This window comes from Botrytis byssoidea (genome assembly GCF_014898295.1).
Source record: "Botrytis byssoidea strain MUCL 94 chromosome Unknown BBYS_010, whole genome shotgun sequence".
In the NCBI taxonomy this organism is placed as follows: domain Eukaryota; kingdom Fungi; phylum Ascomycota; class Leotiomycetes; order Helotiales; family Sclerotiniaceae; genus Botrytis; species Botrytis byssoidea.
The window spans coordinates 928223-950328 of NW_024065851.1; the positions used below are offsets into that span (position 1 = coordinate 928223).

At 32.6% G+C, this 22106-nt stretch overlaps 2 protein-coding genes across 2 annotated transcripts; one reads left to right on the forward strand and one right to left on the reverse strand.

The window, feature by feature from the left end:
* Nucleotides 1-12546: 12546 nt before the first annotated feature.
* On the forward strand, nt 12547-13148 carry EAE97_005888 (uncharacterized protein; the record flags this gene model as incomplete). The annotated part of the gene is made up of 2 exons (XM_038876401.1): nt 12547-13015; nt 13078-13148. The coding sequence occupies 2 exons, from the start codon at nt 12547-12549 to the stop codon at nt 13146-13148; spliced, it is 540 nt and encodes a 179-aa protein (XP_038732877.1).
* A 2164-nt stretch (nt 13149-15312) lies between these two features.
* EAE97_005889 (uncharacterized protein) lies at nt 15313-20645 on the reverse strand (the record flags this gene model as incomplete). Its single annotated transcript, XM_038876402.1, has 7 exons — nt 15313-16255; nt 16375-16685; nt 16750-16906; nt 16959-18894; nt 18947-19117; nt 19170-19679; nt 19928-20645. 7 exons carry the CDS (start codon nt 20643-20645, stop codon nt 15313-15315), a joined length of 4746 nt encoding a protein of 1581 aa, XP_038732878.1.
* Between the last annotated feature and the right edge of the window lie 1461 nt (nt 20646-22106).

Here is a 22106-nt window from a genome sequence, read left to right on the forward strand (position 1 = left end):
CATTAAAATTAAGTTATCAATTATTAATTAATATTGAATATTATAAAATAAATTTTTAATTAAATATAAACTATAAGATTTTCAGAGATATTATAAGAATTAAAACCTTTTTATAAAAATAAAATTCTTTTACAAAAAGAATTATAGTATTTCTAATTGAAAAAAAAATATAAACTTTTCAATTAAAATATAAAAAATTTTTATAAAATTTATTTTTTATTTTTATTATTCTTTAATATAATTAATTATAATTTCTAAATAGTATATTATTTTGATATAAGTTATTATTGTATTATATATTTTCTAATATATAAAAATGTAATTTTATAAATTGAATTAAAATATTAATTTTTTTTAAAAATATATCAAAATAAATATTTCTTGATATTTTAAAAAGTCATTTTAGATTAATTTTTTTTAAAACTATATGAAATTTGAAAACTTGATTTGAAACTTGATTATTAATATTTTTTGAAATTTCAAATTTTTGATTTATAATAACAATAATAAGAAAGAATACAAAAAACTGGTTTTCAATTATATAAACTCACTCTAATATGGATTTCTATTTCACTATTATATTTTAAAATATCGTTATTAAAAATCAATTAATATTTGATTTGATATTTTGAATTTTTAAAGTTCCTAATATTATTTTTCAATAAGTATAAGATCCTATTGAACAAACTTCGAAATTATTTTAACAATATTTGAATTTAATATTAATTTTTAATTTAATAAATCAAATTATGCAAGTTGCAGAGATATCAAATAATCTTTGAAACTTTGAATTTGGATTGTCTTTATTTAATATTTTTATTTAGATATAACTTATTTTGATTTATGTTCTAATTAATTTACTTAGTATTAAATTATATAAATTACTGATTCTTAATATCAAATCTCTTAATAGTCTTTTAAAAAATTATAAATCTAAAGATTTTTATTCAGTTAATATATTATATTCTATGAAATTATCAATTTGTGTTTTGTAATAATATATAAAAAAACTGGTTTTTTGATAAACTCAAAATCCAATAAAAAACACAATTTACTAAAATAATATTCATCTACTTTTTAAGAAATCTAAATTGTATATAAAATATTCCCACTCAAATTCTATAATTCTATAATCTTTATATTTAACTAAAATAACAAGTTTTAATTTAATTTGTTTAATAAAAAAAGAATTGTTCTAGCAATAAAAATCTCTTTAAATTACTTTTAGTTGACATTATTTGTATTTAATTTATTTTTATAGTAATAGAGTACTATTTCATATGAAATATATTAAATTAATTGGGGGTTATTATTATTATACTAGTTTTTTCGTAAAAGTAATAAAGAAATTCAATACTTTCCTCATAATTGAAATGTACTTTATAAATAATATTCAAATTTCAAAACCAAACTCTTTTTCTAAACCAAATAATATTTCAAGCTTCCTATAATCAATTTCTTTCATTCCTAATTTTCTTATATATCTGCTTTATTTATATTATATCAAAATTAAAGTTGAATACAAAAATTATAAATAAATTCGATGTTCAAAACCATTAATTAATAATATCAATAATTATACTATCGATATATATTGATTCAATCTTAAATAGATTTTTAATTCTGATTTCTAAATTCTTTTTATATCTATCATTTCTCAAATATAAAGTTATGTCTTTCAATTTTAAACAAGTACTCCCTAATTTCACAAATTTAATGATATACAAAATTAATCCTTAATAAATTTTATAATAATATTCAATTTATTAATCGTTTCTTTTTTGAATCAAAATTACCTTTTATATATTGCAATACTTTTTAATAAAATATACAAATTTGAAAAGCAATTTTTAAAATCATAAAAAGTATTAATTGATCTAGTACACTAGTGAATACACGGACTTACAGGACATGTGTTTTTGAAGACAGTAATAAATTATTCAAATTATAAAAAACTAATTTAATATTAAAATGTTATCTAATATATAATTAATTCAATAAAAAATTATTTTTAGTAATAAAAATTATGTAAAGAACATTGTTTGTTCTAAAAATTATAATTTTTTAATAAATTAAATTAATATCATATAAGGGAAAATTTACATTTCATTTCCATTTAATTAAATTTATTGAAATCTATGATTTATCAATAATCTTAAAAAAGAGATTCATTGAAAAAAATTTAATTAATAGTTTTATAATTTTTTACAGAATCTAAAAGTATTCATTTTAATCAATCAAAATAATCATAAAATAATTTCATTATTTTCTCGAAATCTTTCATAAATTGAATTTTATAGAATTATAATCAAATATTTCAGATTAAAAGTTAAATAATAATTTTTATAACAAAATAATATAAAATACAATAAAAACTCTGTAAATTAAATTTAATATTATAAAACTGTTTATGCAAAAAGAATTACATCTAAAAGATATTCCAAAATTAAAAGATTAAGAAAATATAACAAATATATTTATATATATAAAAGACTAAAAAGTCAGATTTAAGAATTTCAAATTTTGAAACAATACAATAATATAAGTTTGTATGTTAAACCATTATTTTTTATTCATATAAAAATTACTGAAAACCTATAAAAGATTTTATATATAAATAACTTTTAATGAAAAATAATAACAATTCTTATAAATCTCAGAAATTTAATTTTATATATAACTTTAGGGACATATATGATATTAAAAATCTATTTTACTTTTTTAATTTATTTGATTTATATTTTTTAAAGAACATTTGAAATATTTCAAAACTATATATTTAAAATAACAATAAAAGATATCAAATGAATGAAAAAAGATTCCGTAACATAAATAAAAACAAACTTTTATAAATAGGAACTGAAAAAAAATATAAAATCACTTAATGAATATAGAATCATATTTAAAATTGATAAAAAAAATATATAATCAAAATTATATTAATTATTCAATCACAATATTATTTCATTTTAGATTTTTTGAATTTATGAGATTATACTGTGAGTTTGTGCACTCATTGGTGGTATTATTCTTAGTTGTAAAAGGCGGAGAAAAGGCTTCTATCAATATTATTGAATTCGAAATATAATGTTTGAGTGAAAGTTTCATCTTCTATTGATAGATTAATAGATATGTATTCTCGATGAAACGAACGCGATATGATCGATTACCCTCTCTTATTACAATCTATAATACATGTTACCACAAAAGATACTTAATAAGCACTATCAATATATTTCACAAGTTTTATGATAGTATTCTTCACTGAAGCTTTGAAACTCTATTCATTAAACTTTCTTCTATTAATTCTGAATTAAGTTTCCAAAAGGGTTATAGATTTATTATAGAAATGAAGTAATGATCCATCTCAATAAACCTAAAAAGACAACCATTATTCAAAAAACTTGAATAAACGTTTTGAGATTAATGACAAAGTCTATCTTCTAGTCAAGTATTATGAAATATCAACATGAACTAAAAAGTATTAAACTCTATGACGTAGAATGATTTCAAATGTTTGCAGTTACATTAATTTTATTTAATCATTCGTGATCAAAAATAATGAAAAGCTTATTAGTAATCCTTATATTGGTTTCCAATATCACTCGGGACTTATGTCTAGGCCTCCAACATATAGCCTTTGATATATTGAATATAAAAGATATTTCAACCATCCAAATAAAAGACTTAAAACTATGCAGAAACTCAGTATGTTTCGAATGTCTATAAAGCAACTCAAATTCACTCTATTCATCGTAAATTTTGGTCAAAAAATCTAACATCCATTAAGCCAAATAGGAATAGATATAATAACCTGATAATATTATATGCTCTGCTTACTTCATGCTTCTAAATCAAACAGAAATACTAAAGGCACTCTTCTACATAAAAATCTAATAACTTGCAAAACTAACAAACCTTTTTACAGATCTCCTGATAAACCCCCCAAAAATCTACAAATTATAAATCTAGAAATCGTGAACCAATAAACTTGTAAAGTCATAATGATTGAAATCCCACATTTTTCTTGTTACATTATTTACACATTCAATTCACTTAGAACATCTATCCAACTTTTTCGATTGTCATCCCAAAACCCTAAGTTTGAGAGTTTAATATATTTTTAATTCTCAATAAATCGGATTCCCGTCATAAATGAACATCATAAAAAACCTCTTGGTTTATCAAATAGATTATCGTTTTTTTTTCAAATCAATCTTTTATGGCCGATTCATGACTTTCAATTGAACTTTTTCTTTTAACACTCATATATTGAGTATTCATGTTTTTCTGGTCTGTTTAGTTTTTAGTTACAGATAATGTTTCAATACACATTTATCAGATAGAAAAACACATATGATTCAAAAATAGTACAAGTTTCTTGGGAAGTAATATTTTTCGAGTTTAAAATAAATCAATTGATTTGTAAATTTTTAGATTCTTCAGTATAACAGATATGTAATTAAAAGTCGATTAGATAGAAGAGATGAAAGAATCAACTAATGAATGATTTTCTAATCACAAATTATATCAAAAGCTTTTTGCTTGAAGTTATTTAAGAATGATGTGGAGAATATTTCCAAGAGCCTTTCTAATATGATTGTCATACCACTCGAATATACAATGATTTCTGCTTCATCACAAATTAAAATTAAAATTAACATTAAATACGAAACACATTTTTATGCATCTCAACCCTTCATATGAGTATCAATTTTGAAATCAATATTATAAAGAATATTATACTCGAAAGCTCTTAACTTATAAGAAATAGTCATCACTTGTTTTAGAAGCGTTTCGCAATAATAATAATGATAACAATAATCAGTATACCTAAATTCTGATTAAAGTATAACATATATCAATATCGAATTTATCAATCTATGAGACAGGCTATTACTTGTCTTATGTATAAAAGGATTGGTTATTATACTTTGAAATAGTAATGTCAATTATTGTTTTTTTTAATAATTTTTTAAGAAGAACTAGATAATTAAAAGGAGGGCGGAGATTTAACATTTGTATACAATACCCTCTACAAACCTATAAATATTTTATTAGAATCTATAAAGTTAAAGTTGAATTATCAATATCAATATTCCTTGTAATCCATATCAATTTTTTTCCTTCGAATTATTATCTACTAAAAATCTGTTTACTCTTCTATCGGATTTTTGATATTTTAATACAACATAAAATTAATCTTATCAATTAAAAAAATTATATATTAAAAAAATAAAGAATATTAAAAAAAGTACTAAAAAATCTTTTGAATATCAAAAAGAAGATTTTTCGAATTTTCAGGATTTCTAATTTATAGAAATATTTCAAAAAAAGATCTGAATTTTTAAAAGTCTTTTATCATTTAAATTGACCTATATTTATTTTAAATAAAATAGAGTTTTTTTATAAACAATAACTTTAATCATATAACGTGGTTTATCAGCATATAGGCCATATCAGTATGTGGGCCACTTCGAAAATACACCAAAATCGAGGTTTTTTTAATATTTATATTTTAATAATTATTATTATTTTTAAAAGAAAAAATCATAAAAAATCATAATAAAAATGGAATATTTATAATATTTAGGGTTTTTTTTTAATAATTTATTTTAGTTCAAAATTGTTACACTTTATATTACAAAATCTCTTTTTCTTTGATAACTTTAATACAAATTAGAAATTTGAAAAAGAAATTAGATTTTTAAAATATTTGAAAAATCAGGTTTTATATAATATATTTTCAAAGAATTCTATTAACTAATAAAGAAAGTGCACAATTATGTATAGACGAATTTTATATACAAAATGAAGTGGCCCACATACTAATATAGCCTATATGCTGATAAACCACGTTATAGAAAATAATTATAAAATTATATATAGTATAATTTGAACCATTTCTTAGAGTATATAATAAAATCATAATATTATAAAATCAGACATTTAGAATTATTTATTAAAGAATCTCCTTTTCTCTTCAAAGTTTTTAAGTTTTTCAATATAAGAGTTATGACCCCGGCTTATCGCATACTTAGCGAAAACACACCAAAACCCCTCATTTTTTCAACTTTTTAACTATATATTACATTGATATATAAATAGATTGAATTATTGAAACTAATATAAATAATAGAAAATCAATAAAATGATTCAAAAAAATGAATAAAATATTTTTGATAATTTTTTATAGAAAGTTGTAGGTTTTTAAAGTTAGAATTTCTGAAAAATTGGAAAAAGTGATTTTTTTATATAGGAAAAGTATTATATATTAAAGATTTTGAAAATTTCCAATTTTGAATATTTAATGTGGTTTATCATCGAGTGGGCTATATTATCGAGTGGGCCACTTCAAAATACACCAAAATTAATGCTTTTTTAATATTTTTATTTTAATAATCAATCATTATTTTGAAGAAAAAAAAGAAGAAAAAATAATAATAATAAAATAAGCTTTTTATAAATCTAGTATTTATATAAAATTCCTATTATTTTATATAAAAAGATGGAATTTGTTACGATTTTTGTTATAAAAGAAATATTTCTATAATAATTATTATAATAATTTGAATTCTCAATAAATAATTAGATTTTCATATTATTTATATAATCAAAATTTATAGTTTTAATTTTTAGAAAATTCTATTAATAAATAAAGAAAGTGTATAATTATATATGGACGAATTTTATATGTAAAAATGATGGTTTATTTAATGATATGGCTTACTCGATGATAAACCATGTTATAACTTTATTCAAAAATTATTAAAAATAATTCATTTATTTTCTAAGAAATTAATAATAACTAGTATTTATATAACCAATTTTCAAACTATATCTTTGATTTATTAAAAAATAAAAATAAAAATAATTTATATAAGAAAACAATATTTTTGTAGGTATTTTGTTACGAAATAGGGTGGTGTGCGATAAGCCGGGGCCACAAGTCTTACAATATATTATTTTAAATTCTTAATTTGATATATCTTCATTGGAGGTTTATCCTCCTTAATAATCCTACTGTTTGTGAGAATCGAAGCTGTATATATGAGAAATTCGATTCGTATATCGTTAGCTTCAAATAAATTGCGATTCTAGTCATCTAATTGATTATAAATCTTTTGCAATATTCTTGATATTATGGTATAGTATAAAACTAATAGAAATAATAAGTATTTTTCAATAAAATCATTCAAATTCAATTGAATGAAAAAAGAAAAAGTAGTAATTATATAAAAGAAGCTAAAAGCTTTCAAATAATTATTTTTATATATTGCTAGCTTCAAAACTACGGTTTTTATAAAGGATTGAAGTTTAAGTAGTATAAATATAGCTAAAGCTTATATAATCAATTGAGAAAGAGTTATATTGAATGTAGTAGGTCTATTGTCTATAAAAGTTATTTTAATACTATATATTGCAGGTTATGCGCTTAGCAGGGGATGGATTAGGCTTTATTGGGAATAGTACTATAATAGTACTATATGGGTGGCTTAGGCTTATAGAATATCTATATATAGAATTGCTATTATTGAAGCTTTAAATCGATATTGTATTATATAATCTTGTATACATATTAAAGTGAGTACTAGAAGAAGATCTTAATATAGGAACCTAAGCCACTTATTTATACTTTTTTCAGCCCCTTGTACAGCCTATAATACATAGGTAGCGTACATGAAAATTCTAATTTGAAATCAATTTTTTGATTTGAAATCTATTTCTTTATTGATTCCAAATTAATATTATAATAAAGAAAAAATAATATTATATCTATCATTCCAAATTTGGATTAGCTTCTATATAACATTTCAAGTTTTTCTCAAAATAATAAATTGTTATTTCGGATAAAAAACTAATAAAGGATTTCTTTTTGAATAAAGAATTCTTTATTTTATTTTATAATAATATTCTTTCTTATATAAAGAATATAAGAAAATTTTCTTATAATATTGAATTTTTATTATTTTATTATAATATTGAATTTTATCATTTATTATAATAATAGAATTTATTATTATAATTAGTTCCCTTAATATAATGATAATATTAAGTGATTTAATTAATATTTATTTAAAAACAACACTATAGCTTTCATAGTTCAACAATATAATTAATAATCTAGTATGAAAGTGACTCACTTCAATCTGAATAAAAAGTAATATCATAGAATAAACTGACTTCGCCTGTAAACTTTCAATAAATTTCTTTTTTAAAAAACTTATAATTATAAATATAATTATACTATACTTTCTCAAAAAGCAAGGGGTCCGGGGGCTCGCAGGCTCCTGGTAAAATCTCAAACATTATTTATATTATTTGTATATATTAACCAATGTTAAATAATATATTAAAAAACTATGTTGTATAGTATATTATATTTATAAGTTCGAATAATATTTCAAAAACGAAATTACTATTTCCTTTTTATATTTAATAGAATTACAAATCAATCACTCATTATATTAATGATTTTATTATATATTTGAAGTTTTTCAGTTAAAGCTATATAATAATATATAAGAAAGTAATCTCAATAAATATTTCAAAAAATTAAATTAAAATTAAATAATATTGATATGTTTGCTTGTTCTCGTCTATGAAACTCAAAATAAAGATAGCATCAATAACATTAATAATATCAATTAGACCAAATCACTTGTAAAAAAATTTCATCCTTCTGATGTATAATTTTCCAATGTTTTAATTGTGATTTATTATGAGCTTTTAGATATAAAATACAAGGATAGTAAGCAAGCAAAAATAATTTTTTGAGATGGGAATGGAATTACTAAGAAAAATTCGACTTAGCAGGTGGGATAGCGCAAAATAAGCGAGATTTCAAGAAGTGGTTCGGTGTTCTGCAGCGATTCTCCTTGGCCCAGGTCCGTGATAATGAGAACACTCCTGAGAGGCAAGAGATACTGAGCTGACGGATCTGAGTTTCAGGAGAATTGACGGAGGGCTCAAAGGACTGCCAGCATAAATCTTGCAAGTGAGGAAGAGAGGGAAAGAATTACTACAAATTGAAACGTCAATGAGAATGAGAAGCCGAAGGAAGATGTAGAGATGATATCACCAACTTCTAGACGAACAGGCTATCAACACGAATTCTTTCACAATTTTTCCTACTCTCCTGACTCAAAAACTACCCTGTCCCAACTGGCTTCCATTCCAGAATCATGAATGATAATGATTCAACTCTATAATAATTTCCAACCAACCCTTCACTCTATGGTAGCAGAATCCGTAGTTAACAAAGTGATTGCTTTATCAATCATAAAAAAAAAAATAAGTCTTAATTCTGTATTGAAAAAAGCGTTTTTGTAATATTAATATAATTAATCAAAATCTATATATCTTACAAAACTTGTCCTAATCAATAAAATCTTAATAAAATTCTTGAATTTGAAAAGATATTAAATTTGAATCTAAAATAACTATTTTGAAAGGGTTGAATTCATTTATATTCGAAACAGATTATATTTTTATTTATTCAGTAGATTTAGTATTATATACTATAATAACAAAACATTTAATTTAACAATGAATCAAAAATAAAATAAACAAGCTTCTCTTTAAACTTTCGATTAATATTATTTATTTACTCTTTAACTTCTATGTTGATTTCCCTTCTTTTCCTTTTTAATTCTAATTCACCTTTTTGATTTGTTTCTAATTTCTATACATATATATTTCCATCTATCTTTTCTATGATTATTATTATAATTATAATATTCAAAGATCTTAAAATCTCTAAATCATTTTAAACCCCTTATTCTCTTTTTTCCTATTAAAATTCAATAACAGATAGATTTCAAAAAAGTACCGATACTATCAATCATTAATAAAATAGCTACATCATTAATATCATAATATACTGAATAGAAATTTATATAAGGATCTATATTGAATTTCTCTTTATCTCGAATACTAACTTTACTACCACAAGGTTATAACTTTATAGATCACCGCAACTCAAGCCAAATCAAGACAATACATTACATTGCCTTATTTCTTCTCAACACTGGGCTTTTCTTGTTTCACTGTGATCTTCCATCTTGTAGGATTTATTCCCTGCGGTTTTCTGCCCATTGATGTTCTTCCTAATACCGGCCTTTTTCCGATTACTGCTCGTCTCTTTGAACAAATGGGAATATTTATAATTAAGTGGTGATACTTGGAAATAAATAACAAAAAGATCAAAAACATTGTTCCATGGAAAGCATAGTATCATTGCTCGAATCAACTGGACTTCCTCACCGTCAGTAGATGCATGGAGAAGAATTGGTCGAAGTTGTTGTGACACGGAACGAGAAGAACATGTGCAATGCTAAGCAGTGAACTTGCTCAGTCAGAAAGCTGTGAGACAAAAAGTTATTGAGCTTACTATCTATGATAAGTAGTCGGAGATTAAGCTAATTCTGAATATAGTTCTTTGGCGCGGTCTGACAGAAATTAGAGTTTATCCTCTCATTAACATGATCATGCACCGCAAGCTATGCTCCCTAGCATGCGTCCACCTACCTCAACTTCCTTTGGTCCCTAGATATTAGGTTAAATACCCTCAGAAACAGCAGACTTGATTTCGAGTACACAAACCGAGTTGTTGCATAGATATTCAATCTCTGGAAGTGTTGTGATGAGCTAAGGAAATGCTAGAAGCTAGCCAGATCAAGCAGGGGAGCATCTCTACATTCTGCATCGTGAAAATGAGAAGAGTATTTCAGATTCAGGCTTGCAGATGGTCTCCTTTCCCCTTCTCATTCGACAATTACCCAGGTAGGCGGAGTAAAGGATGAGAGCGATTGATACAAAGGAGGATGACCAATTCATATACCACAACTTTCATACCATGATATTTGCTCCTGCCGTGTACGCCTTCACCATATACATCCGACTTCTACGCCAAATCCTTACTCTACGATGTCGGCAAATTTGAGCCCGACATCTTGTTCGTCGACAGCTGATTCTCTGCCATATTCTTCACCACCAGCTACATTTCCAGCTTACTGCCCTTCGATACCGAAGTTCCCTTCATTTTCCTCTTTACCTTTTTCCTGGACTCCATTTTCGCCCTATTTCTTGTAGGCTTCATCTGCACTGGCATCATCGCTGGTAAGTTTGATCTATACGGGCGACAACGCCGCGCGTGTCTCATCTGCAGTATTGTCAATGTTTTTTTTGACTTGATTGTGAGACAGGTTTATTGACTCTATCTTTGGGTGGAAAAACTAGCGAGTCTAGAAGCACAGCCAGGAACCTTGGGGACTCAAGTATTTATCTATCTGCTGCTTAGGCTCGTATTTGGGCTCGTCCTAGCAAAGGATTGTCTGGTAGAGCCTTTTTACTGTTTTCTTTTGATTCGAATATTGCGCCGGCTCCATCCTTGAATGGATACTTAGGATCTAATCTAGCAGAATTTGCTCCTTGGTCTATTGTCTCCTTGCTAAAGAAAAAATGATCAGCCATGGTGTTCCTTGGCTAGTGGCCAATATTCTTTGTGATTTTTGCAGCACTGCATGAAAATATTCACATCTCCTAATAGATCCCCTCATCACTATTTTCTTCTCCAACCACAATGTATTAGTACAATCTTCGACTCTAACTTTCCGGTTACTTCTTGCTGTGGTTGCGCCTCTACTTACCTAATCTCCCAGAAAGGGATAATGCCATCGTCTCCTTCAAACACAACGCATTTGCGGATTCCTCGGCTTTGAATTCTCTGTTACTTCTTGTATTGACCCAATACCTGTGAGATAAAAAGCACCAAGATGTGAATGCCTTCGAAAACTTTCATATATTTTGTAGACTTGTAGGAGTGTATATACATAGAGTAATTCTAGATATCAGATGCCTCGAGTAATAGTGAACTAGAAAAGAACAAAGGCAATTGTCAATAGTCTTTAAACTTGACGTGGATCACTTATTTCGGAAAACATATTTTGGGGTGTAAAAGAGAGTACTGCATTGAGGGAAGAGATACGGTTCTGAGTAGTTAGTCTCAAAGACAAAGCGCCTCACTTGTGCCTTCTACAGTTCTTCCCCCCCCAAAGTCTTGGCATGCATTCGGTTAAATTTTCGCGAAGATAACAGACAGTAGTTGTGTGAACAAGGGTATTCACTTCAAAGGAATGACTTCAATACAATGGCTACTGTATCAAAGGGATTAAGCGAATGCGAAAGAGACTAGCTCCTTCAGTAGTGCCTATATAAGGCCTACTACTTTCCTACATAGCTAGCTCTTTAGAGATAGAATACAATTAGACATACAGGACCTACGAATACGTGGGTGCTACGTCTTCCGTATCCTTCTCGAACCAACAGTAGTAGACATGTATATTACTTTGTCGTTTCGACGAACAATCTACAACTTTTCAAAGATTTACAATATCCAAAAGCTCACAACACACAAGAGACGACTTACAACACCAAGAGTAATCCAAGGTGCAATAACTCAAACTGAATTCGTACGACTAAATTCCATTTCAAGACCACGAATTGAGTAACAGTATTAGTCCGAGCACACCGAAAAACTTCATCATGTTTTATCTATTTAAGGATCGCACATACACCTTTCGTCTCCTGTTCATATCTGTGTCATTCCTCGCATTAAGATACGCTCAGAGATTCACACCAACTACTCGGATCGGAAATACTATTACATCTATCGTACTTAGGATCTTTAAATTCTTCATCATATATCAATCAATCAACACCATAGCCGATCTGGCTTTCGAAGTGGCCAAGGCAAACACCGCAACCTTCTCCAACATGACCACTGAGTTCGTCAATTTTTTTAGCAACGTGGATGAAGTCAAGATTTCCATGTTTCTCGCAATCATGATCATAATTCCATACGTTAGATCTGGATGCCCCAACGAGCTCCCCACAGAATTTTCACTTGTATTGTTGTTCATTGGTTTCATATATGTTGGAAGCAATTTCGAAGGCCCTCAAAACTACATGTTGACTTTCGTTTTGCTGATTTTCCTTGCACTTCTGGTGTATAGTAAGTCATAAATCTACATTCAACTCCTTGTAGATGATTTCATGTGCTAACTGATATCATAGAGACAGTGATTTCAACAGAGCTTCAAAATCGACATTCCAATAAAGTCGTAATGGAACCAAAACCGAATTAAGATCCTTCTATTTTGTGGGCTGTGTCATTCTCGACCGCACTCTTCCGATCTTTATCAATAATTTACATTAGTCTCTGAAGGCTCGGAGAGCCCCGCCCTCCTCATGTGATGACTCGGTTCATACATGCTGTTTCGCCGCTGGAGGGCATTGTTTTTGCTCTTAGGATATGTGATTACTTGTTGTTGCTGCACCACATGATCTATTTAGATAGAGTGACATAGGGGCTGACATAGTATAGTTCCTCTTTAGACGAAGGGGATAGACAGAATCACTATAATCCAATTTAACCCCTCAATATCTCTTGTACACTCCATGCAAATTCTGTTCAACACTCGCGAGCGTAGGCATTTGTAAATCTTTTTATATTCTTTAATTGTGTAACTAACGTCACTGGACTTTACTAAGAGATATCATTGTGACTTGTATGTTATAAAGGGGTTGACTAAGCAAATGTTGTAGTATTTCACATACAGGCCTACACCTGAAAATAGGGGAATAATCTGCTGAACCCACTCTAATTCTATGTGATAAAAAATGCTTTGCGCGACTCCTCAATCATCGATGAGATGCCCCCACTCGGGATGCATTTTCAGATCATCAAAGACTTAACCCTCAAGAGGATAATCAGCCTTTAGTAAAAAACAAAAAGATAATTGGGATTAAGAAGAAATTACAAGGAGAATACAATCAGAATGTATAATGACTTAAAAGATCATAGTCAATAAATTCTATACAAAACATTCACTAATCGCTTAATATTGCAATCTCAATCTTTAACCTCCTCAAATAGAAACACAGGTTACAATTTCGATGGAAGAATCAAGGAGAACAAGAATCACACCACAACAGATTTCTTGAATAATAAAAGAGATGGCATCCAACTTCATTCGCCGACTGCTTCAAACATTTCAGATCATACTGAAGAGGTTCCCATCAACTTTCTATATATTCTCAATTTATTCTACGAAGAGATTCTAGACTCTCTTGAAAAGATAATGTCAAAGAAATATACTTTTCTTAATTATATTGCATTTTCATTTCCTTAAGAACATCAAATAATCAAATCTTATAAAATAAAAATAAAAAGAAAAATAAGAAACATATTCTACTTGAGCAAATACTACACTATATAGAGAATTAGCTGTACGAAATATAAAATGGGATACTGAGAAAACTTTATCTGTATATACTAGATAATTGAAGAATAGATATTACAATTTTCATATAATCTACTCAGGCTAATCTTTTTCAAAAGTTAATCCAAAAATTCGAAGAATTTCCTATTAAAAGTAATCCAAACTCAATTATTTTGGAATATGATATAAATTCGATATCAAGTGCTATTACTTTTTTTTCATCAAGTTATGTAAATCAGAGGAACAAATCTCGCAATACAATCAATATCCATCAAATTGGAACATTCCGATTGATATATTCCTGTAAGAAGTGCAGTGCAATATGATGTAAACTGGGCTTACTTCAATGTAAAAATCTATTACAACCATAACAAACATCGTGATTTACACCATGATCAAGCTTTCGGAATGAAAGGGGGCAATCCGGCACATTGGGATCCTGTGAAATGCAAATCTCTCGCCCTTTGGGACATAATAATAGATGTCATTAAGTTGAACAATGACTTGAATTGACTGCTCGAGGTTTAGACGTACTGATCGGGATGTATTTACAGAGCATGCAGGATATGCGTTATCCACTTTATGTACCATACAATACAGAAACGCTATGAACAATTTTGCATCATTTATCTCAGATCCTAACTTTTCCCGTGTTCCAATTCAAACCACATTATACACAGGCAGTCGACCAATGCTCAAGATATCTTACAATCCAATCATCGACCTGTGTATAAGTTTGTGTGTATCAATTCCTCCATACCCCCTCCCATTCAACCTTCCAGGATATATGCATATAACCATTACCAGACCCAGCGAACTGGCCCAATGCAAACGAAGTACCACCCTATGTAATGCAATACCGTATACCATGCAGTTCCAAATCCGAATGCCAAAACGCCTCGCTTTATTTATTATTCCCTTCCCGATCCCGATGTGGAGTTCTTTGCAATATCGTATCATATATATCATTCGACTGGCAATGTCACATTGCCAGCCCAGCCATCTGGTCTCAAAGTCAAACAGACCCCTAAGACTCTTCTGCAGGTGATCCCCGAACAGTAACCTCACTATCCATCCATCGCCTTCCTACACTTGGACGACTTGACTTGCTATCTTTGCTGTCCTTCCTTTCTTCTGCGTTCTCAATTTCACTGCCCTCGCGTCTCTTCGCCCCCAAGTAATCTCCAACAACCCCGCTCTCCATCACTCCCGGACTCTCGAATACCCTACTATCCGCAATCGGCATCGAACTCGGCGTTTGTGTACCTCCCCCACTCAAATCTTCGCGACTGGAATCACCCATTAATGTATCTCCCAGAACCTCCATACTGTCACCCCTAAGCACACTCAATGCCCTCCCTGATCCTTTACCAGCCTTTCCAGTTTCAGCGTGTCCGTTTTGCTTCACCTTTTGATCCGCATTTGCATGTCCATTCCCAACTCTAAAGTCCAATTTCGCAGCAATTTCCATTTCTTCATTTTCCTGTCTTGCCAACCTCTCCACATTTTCTACCGTTAGTTTTTGTGGTTTTGCTGCTGGTTCAACTGCCCCCACGCCTATTGGTTCTCCATGCCCGTGTCCATGGATATGAATGTCACCATGCTCATCACCAGCCGCCGAGACCAATTTTTCATCCCGTAACTCTTTAGCCTTTTCCTCGAACCCCTCTCGTCTCGCGGCTCTCTCTCCTTCATCCTCTGGCTGCGGGAGTGTCAAACGATGAGAATTATTGCGCTCGCTTTTTGTGGGGCGGGGTTGTTCGAGGAGTGGCTTCGTTGAATCTTTGGATTGTTTCGTTGCGTCGACTAGTTTCGAGTCGGTTTCGAGTCTGGATGCATGGGGTTGTGGTTGGTAGGGCTTCTTAGGTGCATTTAAAGATGTTGGGGGTTTAAGTGCGTGGTTTTCGCTCTTGTCTATGGATTTTGATGAACGATTACGAGCGGTACTCGTCGAGGCGCGTCGGTCAAATCTAGAGCGTCTGTGTTAATATCATGTTTGACTGTCTGTTTCTACAAGTGTCGAAACTTCGCAAGAGGTAAAACCTTGAAGAGAAAAGAATGGAAAAGAGGAGAAGGCAGGGGAGCATACTTCGATTTCTCACTTTTCTTTGAACAGTTCTCATTATCCCCCTCCGCACAATCACTACCGCCATCATCAACCTCACCCTCCGAATTCGGCACTCTCCTGTTAATCGCCCATCTAACCAACATCTTCTCCAATGTTTTGCCCTTGACAGGTTTCGCTAGGTAATCATCCATGCCCGCCTTTTGGCACTTTTCGCGATCGCCTTGAATGGCTGACGCCGTCATGGCTACGATTGGGATGTTACGTGTCGAGTAATTGTAGGGGGAATGATGGCGTAATATATGCGTGGCGCGATATCCGTCTATGATTGGCATCTGCGATTCATTAGCGCAATGCCTTCGAAGTGGCAGCGAACCAGGGTAGCCTTGGGTAACTCACTTGTACATCCATCAGAATAATATCTGGCTTTGGATGAGGTGGGTTTGGAGAATCTGCTGCGAGAAGATAGTCGAGGGCTTCCTTTCCATTCCAAACAGCCGAAGGGGAAAAGCCCAATTTTCGAATAGTTTTCAAGGCAATTTGTTGATTGATAGCGCTATAAAACATGTCAGCACGGAGACCTTCATCTCGATGTGAACTTCTCTTACTTGTCTTCAACAACAAGAACTTTGACATTTGCCCTATCAGCAGAAGACATCTCTAGCTCTGACACTACAGGAGGTGTCATGCTAACAGACCGATGATGTTTAGACACGTCCCATGGATTCTTTTGAGGCGATTGGCCAACGTCATAATCTGAGCTACCACAAGAGACACTCATTTCAGATTGTAACCGATCTGGCAAACTTCCAATATCGATCAAGACATTTCCATCGTGATACTGTGGTTTGTTGAATGGGATCCAAAAAGTCGCCATTGTACCCTGTCCCAAAGATGATTCCAAAGTGATTCTACCATGCATCAAATCCACCAAATTTTTACTGATCGTGAGGCCTAGACCTGTGCCACCAAATCTTCGTGCTGTTGATGAATCTGCCTGACTGAAAGGCTTGAATAGACGCTTTCGTACTTCCTCTTCGATTCCAATACCGCTGTCTTCAACTACAAACTTCACTTCGATAGTATCTGCATCTTCTTTTTCTTTAATCACCGAAAATTTGACTCTTCCTTCACTGGTGAATTTGATACTATTTGTAAGGAGGTTCGTGATGATCTGACGAACGCGACCTGGGTCACCCATAACGATCAGATCTCTTTCAACCCCTACAGCAATGTTGGATTCAAACATCAAATTCTTTCGTTCGGCGGCGAATCCTAACATTTTGCTAACATCTCGTACCACAACCGACAAAGAAAATTGAACTTCTTCAATGTCTAATCGGCCAGATTCAACCTTTGAGAAATCAAGAATATCGTTGATAACTGTAAGAAGTGCGTTGGCAGAGCGTTGGATGTTTTCAGCACACTCTTGTTGTTCTTCATCGAGATTCATATCAGTCAGAAGTTCAGCCATTCCGATTACCCCCGCGATGGGTGTTCTAATTTCGTGACTCATGTTGGCGAGGAACTGACTCTTCAAACGACTTGCTTCTTTGGCAGCTGCTTCGTTGGCAAGAAGTCTTGTGTTCTCCCTTTCTTGCATCTGGAGATCGTTTTCTCGATCCTTAATTTCTGTTATATCCATAGACAACCCAATAACACCATCGATGAATGCTTCGTTGATGTGGCCGCCTCCGTCTTTCTTACCTAAAACGGGGACGAATTTTGTTCGATACCATCTGTTGTCGATCACGTGTTCCTGCATATCTTCCATTGTCTTTCCAGTCAAAATATCCTCGATTGGCTGTAGTGAAGAAGGGATCATGTCATGTCGTTGCCTTTGATTATTTGGGTTCGAGAAGACTTCATAGACATTCCTTCCAATATAATCACTTCCCTTAGCTTTACCACTGCCGGCAACACTCTCATCGCTAGATCCTACATCGCTGTCAAGATCCCATATGAAAGAGCCTTCGAGGAGATTAAGTTTGCGATGTCGATCCACTGAGAACAGTGTAACTTGAGCATGTGTAATGACGGACAATAATTGTTGACGAAGGCGTTTAGCTTCGAATCTTGACATCACAGCTTCATGGATATCCGTGCATGTTCCATACCATTTTTGGATTTTGCCAGTATCTTTATTCCTCATACAAACAGCTCGTCCAAGCATCCATCGCCATTCTCCATCGTGTTTTCTGCAACGATACTCGGTGGTATAAGGATCGCCAGTCTCCAGACAATGCAGCCAGCGCTTCTTTGTCAACGCCATATCATCTGGATGGAATGGCAATTTCCAACCCTCACCCAGAGATTCTTCAACGGTCAGACCCGTGTAGTCATACCAACGCTGACTAAACCAGTCATGCATGCCATCGGGAGTGGTGGTCCAAATGAGCTGCGGCATACTATCACAAATTATTTGGAATCTCTGCTCATCAGCCTCTTTTATTTCGGCGATCTGTTGCGTCACGGCTGTGATATCCCTACAAGTAACAATACCAGCCAAAAACTCGCCAGTATCTGGATCTCGAACTGCTTCTCCTGCACAAAGGGTCAACTATATTTCGTGATGTTCTCAAGGGCCTCTTCATACCTAAACAATCATATAGAACCTTCTCCTCAGTATCAGGGTCATACATCCCGAGCAAGCGGCTAGAAAATGGTGTTTGCGTTCTGACGAGAATTGAAATGGGATAATCTGCCGGATCTAGAGCCTCCGAAAAATCATGATTATAGCAATGCCACTTCTGAACTAAATCGAACCCTTTGGGATTGTCAGCATTACCATTGAAACATCAAGAATTGCACAATCATACCATTTTTAACCGTTGACATGTCGGCCTCTCTCGCAAACAGTCTCCTTGCAGCTTTATTGGGTATCGTCAAGCTTTCATCCTTCCACATGGCCAGAATAGGAACTTCTGTGTTATCCAACAATGCATCTTTCAACACGATTACTTTCTGTAAGATTGACGGGGCTCCTGATTTATTGACGCGAGATGGAGGACCCAAAGGTGGAAACGGAGAAGATGACATGGGTGCATTCGTAGGACTAGTAATCGCAGAAGAGCCACTAGATCCCTGACTTGAATCATGATTGGAACCATGTTCAGAGCTTGCGGATGATGGGTTTGAATGTGACAGAGAGCTGGAAGACTTGGAGTCATTGCTAGAACCTAGTTTAAATTTAGGGTTGTGAATCTTTCTCGAGCTTCGCTTCGGGCTAGGTAGTCCAGATTGATTAGTTTCAGTACTCGTGAAGGTCAAGAGAAAGTATTTTTCATCTTCGATTTCGAAAATACTAATGATCATCTTGGCATAAGAATCTGTATTCTGTTAGCTCGATATCCCTCGTACGACGTAGTGATCGCAGTAAATCTGGTAAATAGAGGAAGAATGTTTCTGAGCTGATTGTACTGATATGGCAATTCTGCTCAGGGTGTCCGAGAAAGTCTTGGACATCAAAGCCAACATCCGATTGTCATGTTTAAATATTGAGCAGTGAAGGAGTCTTCAGAAGAAGTCTGAAAAGACATCCAAATGTATGGAGCATAGCTGTCACGAGAATACTTACGTCTATCTGCCATTTTCTTAGCTATCCGTCCTGCAAAAGTGGATGCTGTGATCGACCCAGCTGTGATGACAACTTCCACTACCGCATCATGAACCATAGATGTCTTCTTTTCAGCGTGCGTCGCAAAGCGGTTTTGAGGATCGGCTCTTTCTGCAGTTGGTGTCACATCTCCTTCACATTCCGAAGACACCGATTCTTGTGCATTGCAATGGACATTGATTTCATCGCCCAGACTATCCAAGAACAAATCCCAGGTAACCCATACCGGCTTGAGATCTGACATCATGTCAATACCCAGTTGGGCGAGAGTTTGACCTTTGTATCGTTCTGCCGGTTGTTGGTCTTCTTCTGCTTCACTTTCGCCATCATTTACACTCAGTAGCCTCGCCGAGGCTTCGTTTGCGAGAACCACCGTTTTGGAGCTATCCAAGACAATTACAGGGTATGGCAGATAGTGCATAGCCGAAAATGCTACATCAGCAGGTGAAACCATTCCCGGTATGTGCAGATGCAAGTTGCTACTCTGACCGGATCCTCGTCGCCCATTCATGTATTCCTGGGCTTTCAAAGCATCCAACCCATCAATTTGCCCGGGAGGCATATGTAAAGGTGACATCGGTCGCTCATAGTCTGATACGGGGGTGCCTTTCGCAGTTTCATTTGGCGATACCAGGGGAGGAGGGAGGTCGATGTGGGTAGGGTGGTTGTCGACAGCCATGATTGAATAGGGACTCGGCGCGATCTTTGTTTGTGGTTTCGTTAAGATATCAAAACTTCCCCCAATCTCGTGATCCCATTCGATATTCTCGTCGAGTGTATGTATTTACTCTTCGTAAATTCTTCGTGGTTTAACGCCGCTAAGACGTCATTTTGTTGATACTAGTAGGTCGTAGGATAGGGATTTTGAGGCTGTCGCCACGTCAATCTGAGACGATTATCAATTGATTCAATCGTGCACACAATTAGGTACCTAGGTATAGAGTCTGGTTTCGAAAAGATGATATTCGCAAGGACGGATAGATTTGATTGATAGGTAAATTCATTTGATCAAGGAGGAAGAAGGAAACAAAATTTCACATTTGAGTTTGTTCGCTGGGTGGTTGGATGGCTGAATCCGGATTTCGAAAATGGACTAAAACGGCGTTATAGCAAGCTTGATGCTTTTTTCTTCGACCTAGACTCGAGACTAGAAGCATTTGGAACAGAAGGAAAAAAAATAGCGGAGAAAGAGAAATGGAGTTAAAGATTTTAGGGCAGTTGATAATTGTGTTGTCATTTGCGCGAGTAATATTATAGATACATTGTATTGTGCCTTTTCTGGACTGAGATTTGTTGTTATGTATCCTTGTTTGGAATCCCTCATACATATATATCAATTTGGGTATATGTATACTTTGTGTTCTGAGTGAGGTCTGAAGTTCAAGCCAGATTGAAGTGAAGTTTGGTTTGGTGATGAAGAGTGAAGGAAGCAATACTTCATTTATTTACCCACCTGCCTAGTACGGACTTAGACAGCCTAGACGCCTAGACAGACAATCTAGATTCTCGATCAAGAACTTTGTATTCACATTGAATCCCTTTACCTCATATAAAAATGTAAAATATCAATATATTGCATCGTCAAGCGTCTGTTGAACATATACATCATGTACATACACAAACCTACCTACCTACCTACCTACCTCGGTATATGTGATTTCTGTCTTTACGAGAATTACTTAGGGGTTAATGAGGTTTGATTAATTTGTCAGATCCTTTTTCATCGTGGAGTGAGCGGGTGGCCATGCCAATAAGTCAATGGCGAGTGATGAATGGATGTCTGTGTGGGTAGGTATGGTCACGGGTATCACGGTATGTGTGGTGTAATACCGCGAGTACCGGTAGCTCGTGTACCATGACCCCCCTTCTCGAGTCTGAAGTGAAGAAGCTACCAGCCTCTCAGCCCAGTCAGTCTCTTGGTCTCTCACCTCAGTCTATCAGTCTATCAGTCTATCAGACTCCCAGTGTCTCGATAATCCCTAGGATAACCTTCACGCTGTGATCAAACGTGATAACTGTACGAAAAGTCCATCCATTCTTTTCACCAGTTTTTCATGCGCGATATACCTACCCTTACAGTACTACCGCAGAGCATTTGAAACTGATCCATGCATGCAAGCCAGCAAGCCAGCAAGCATGA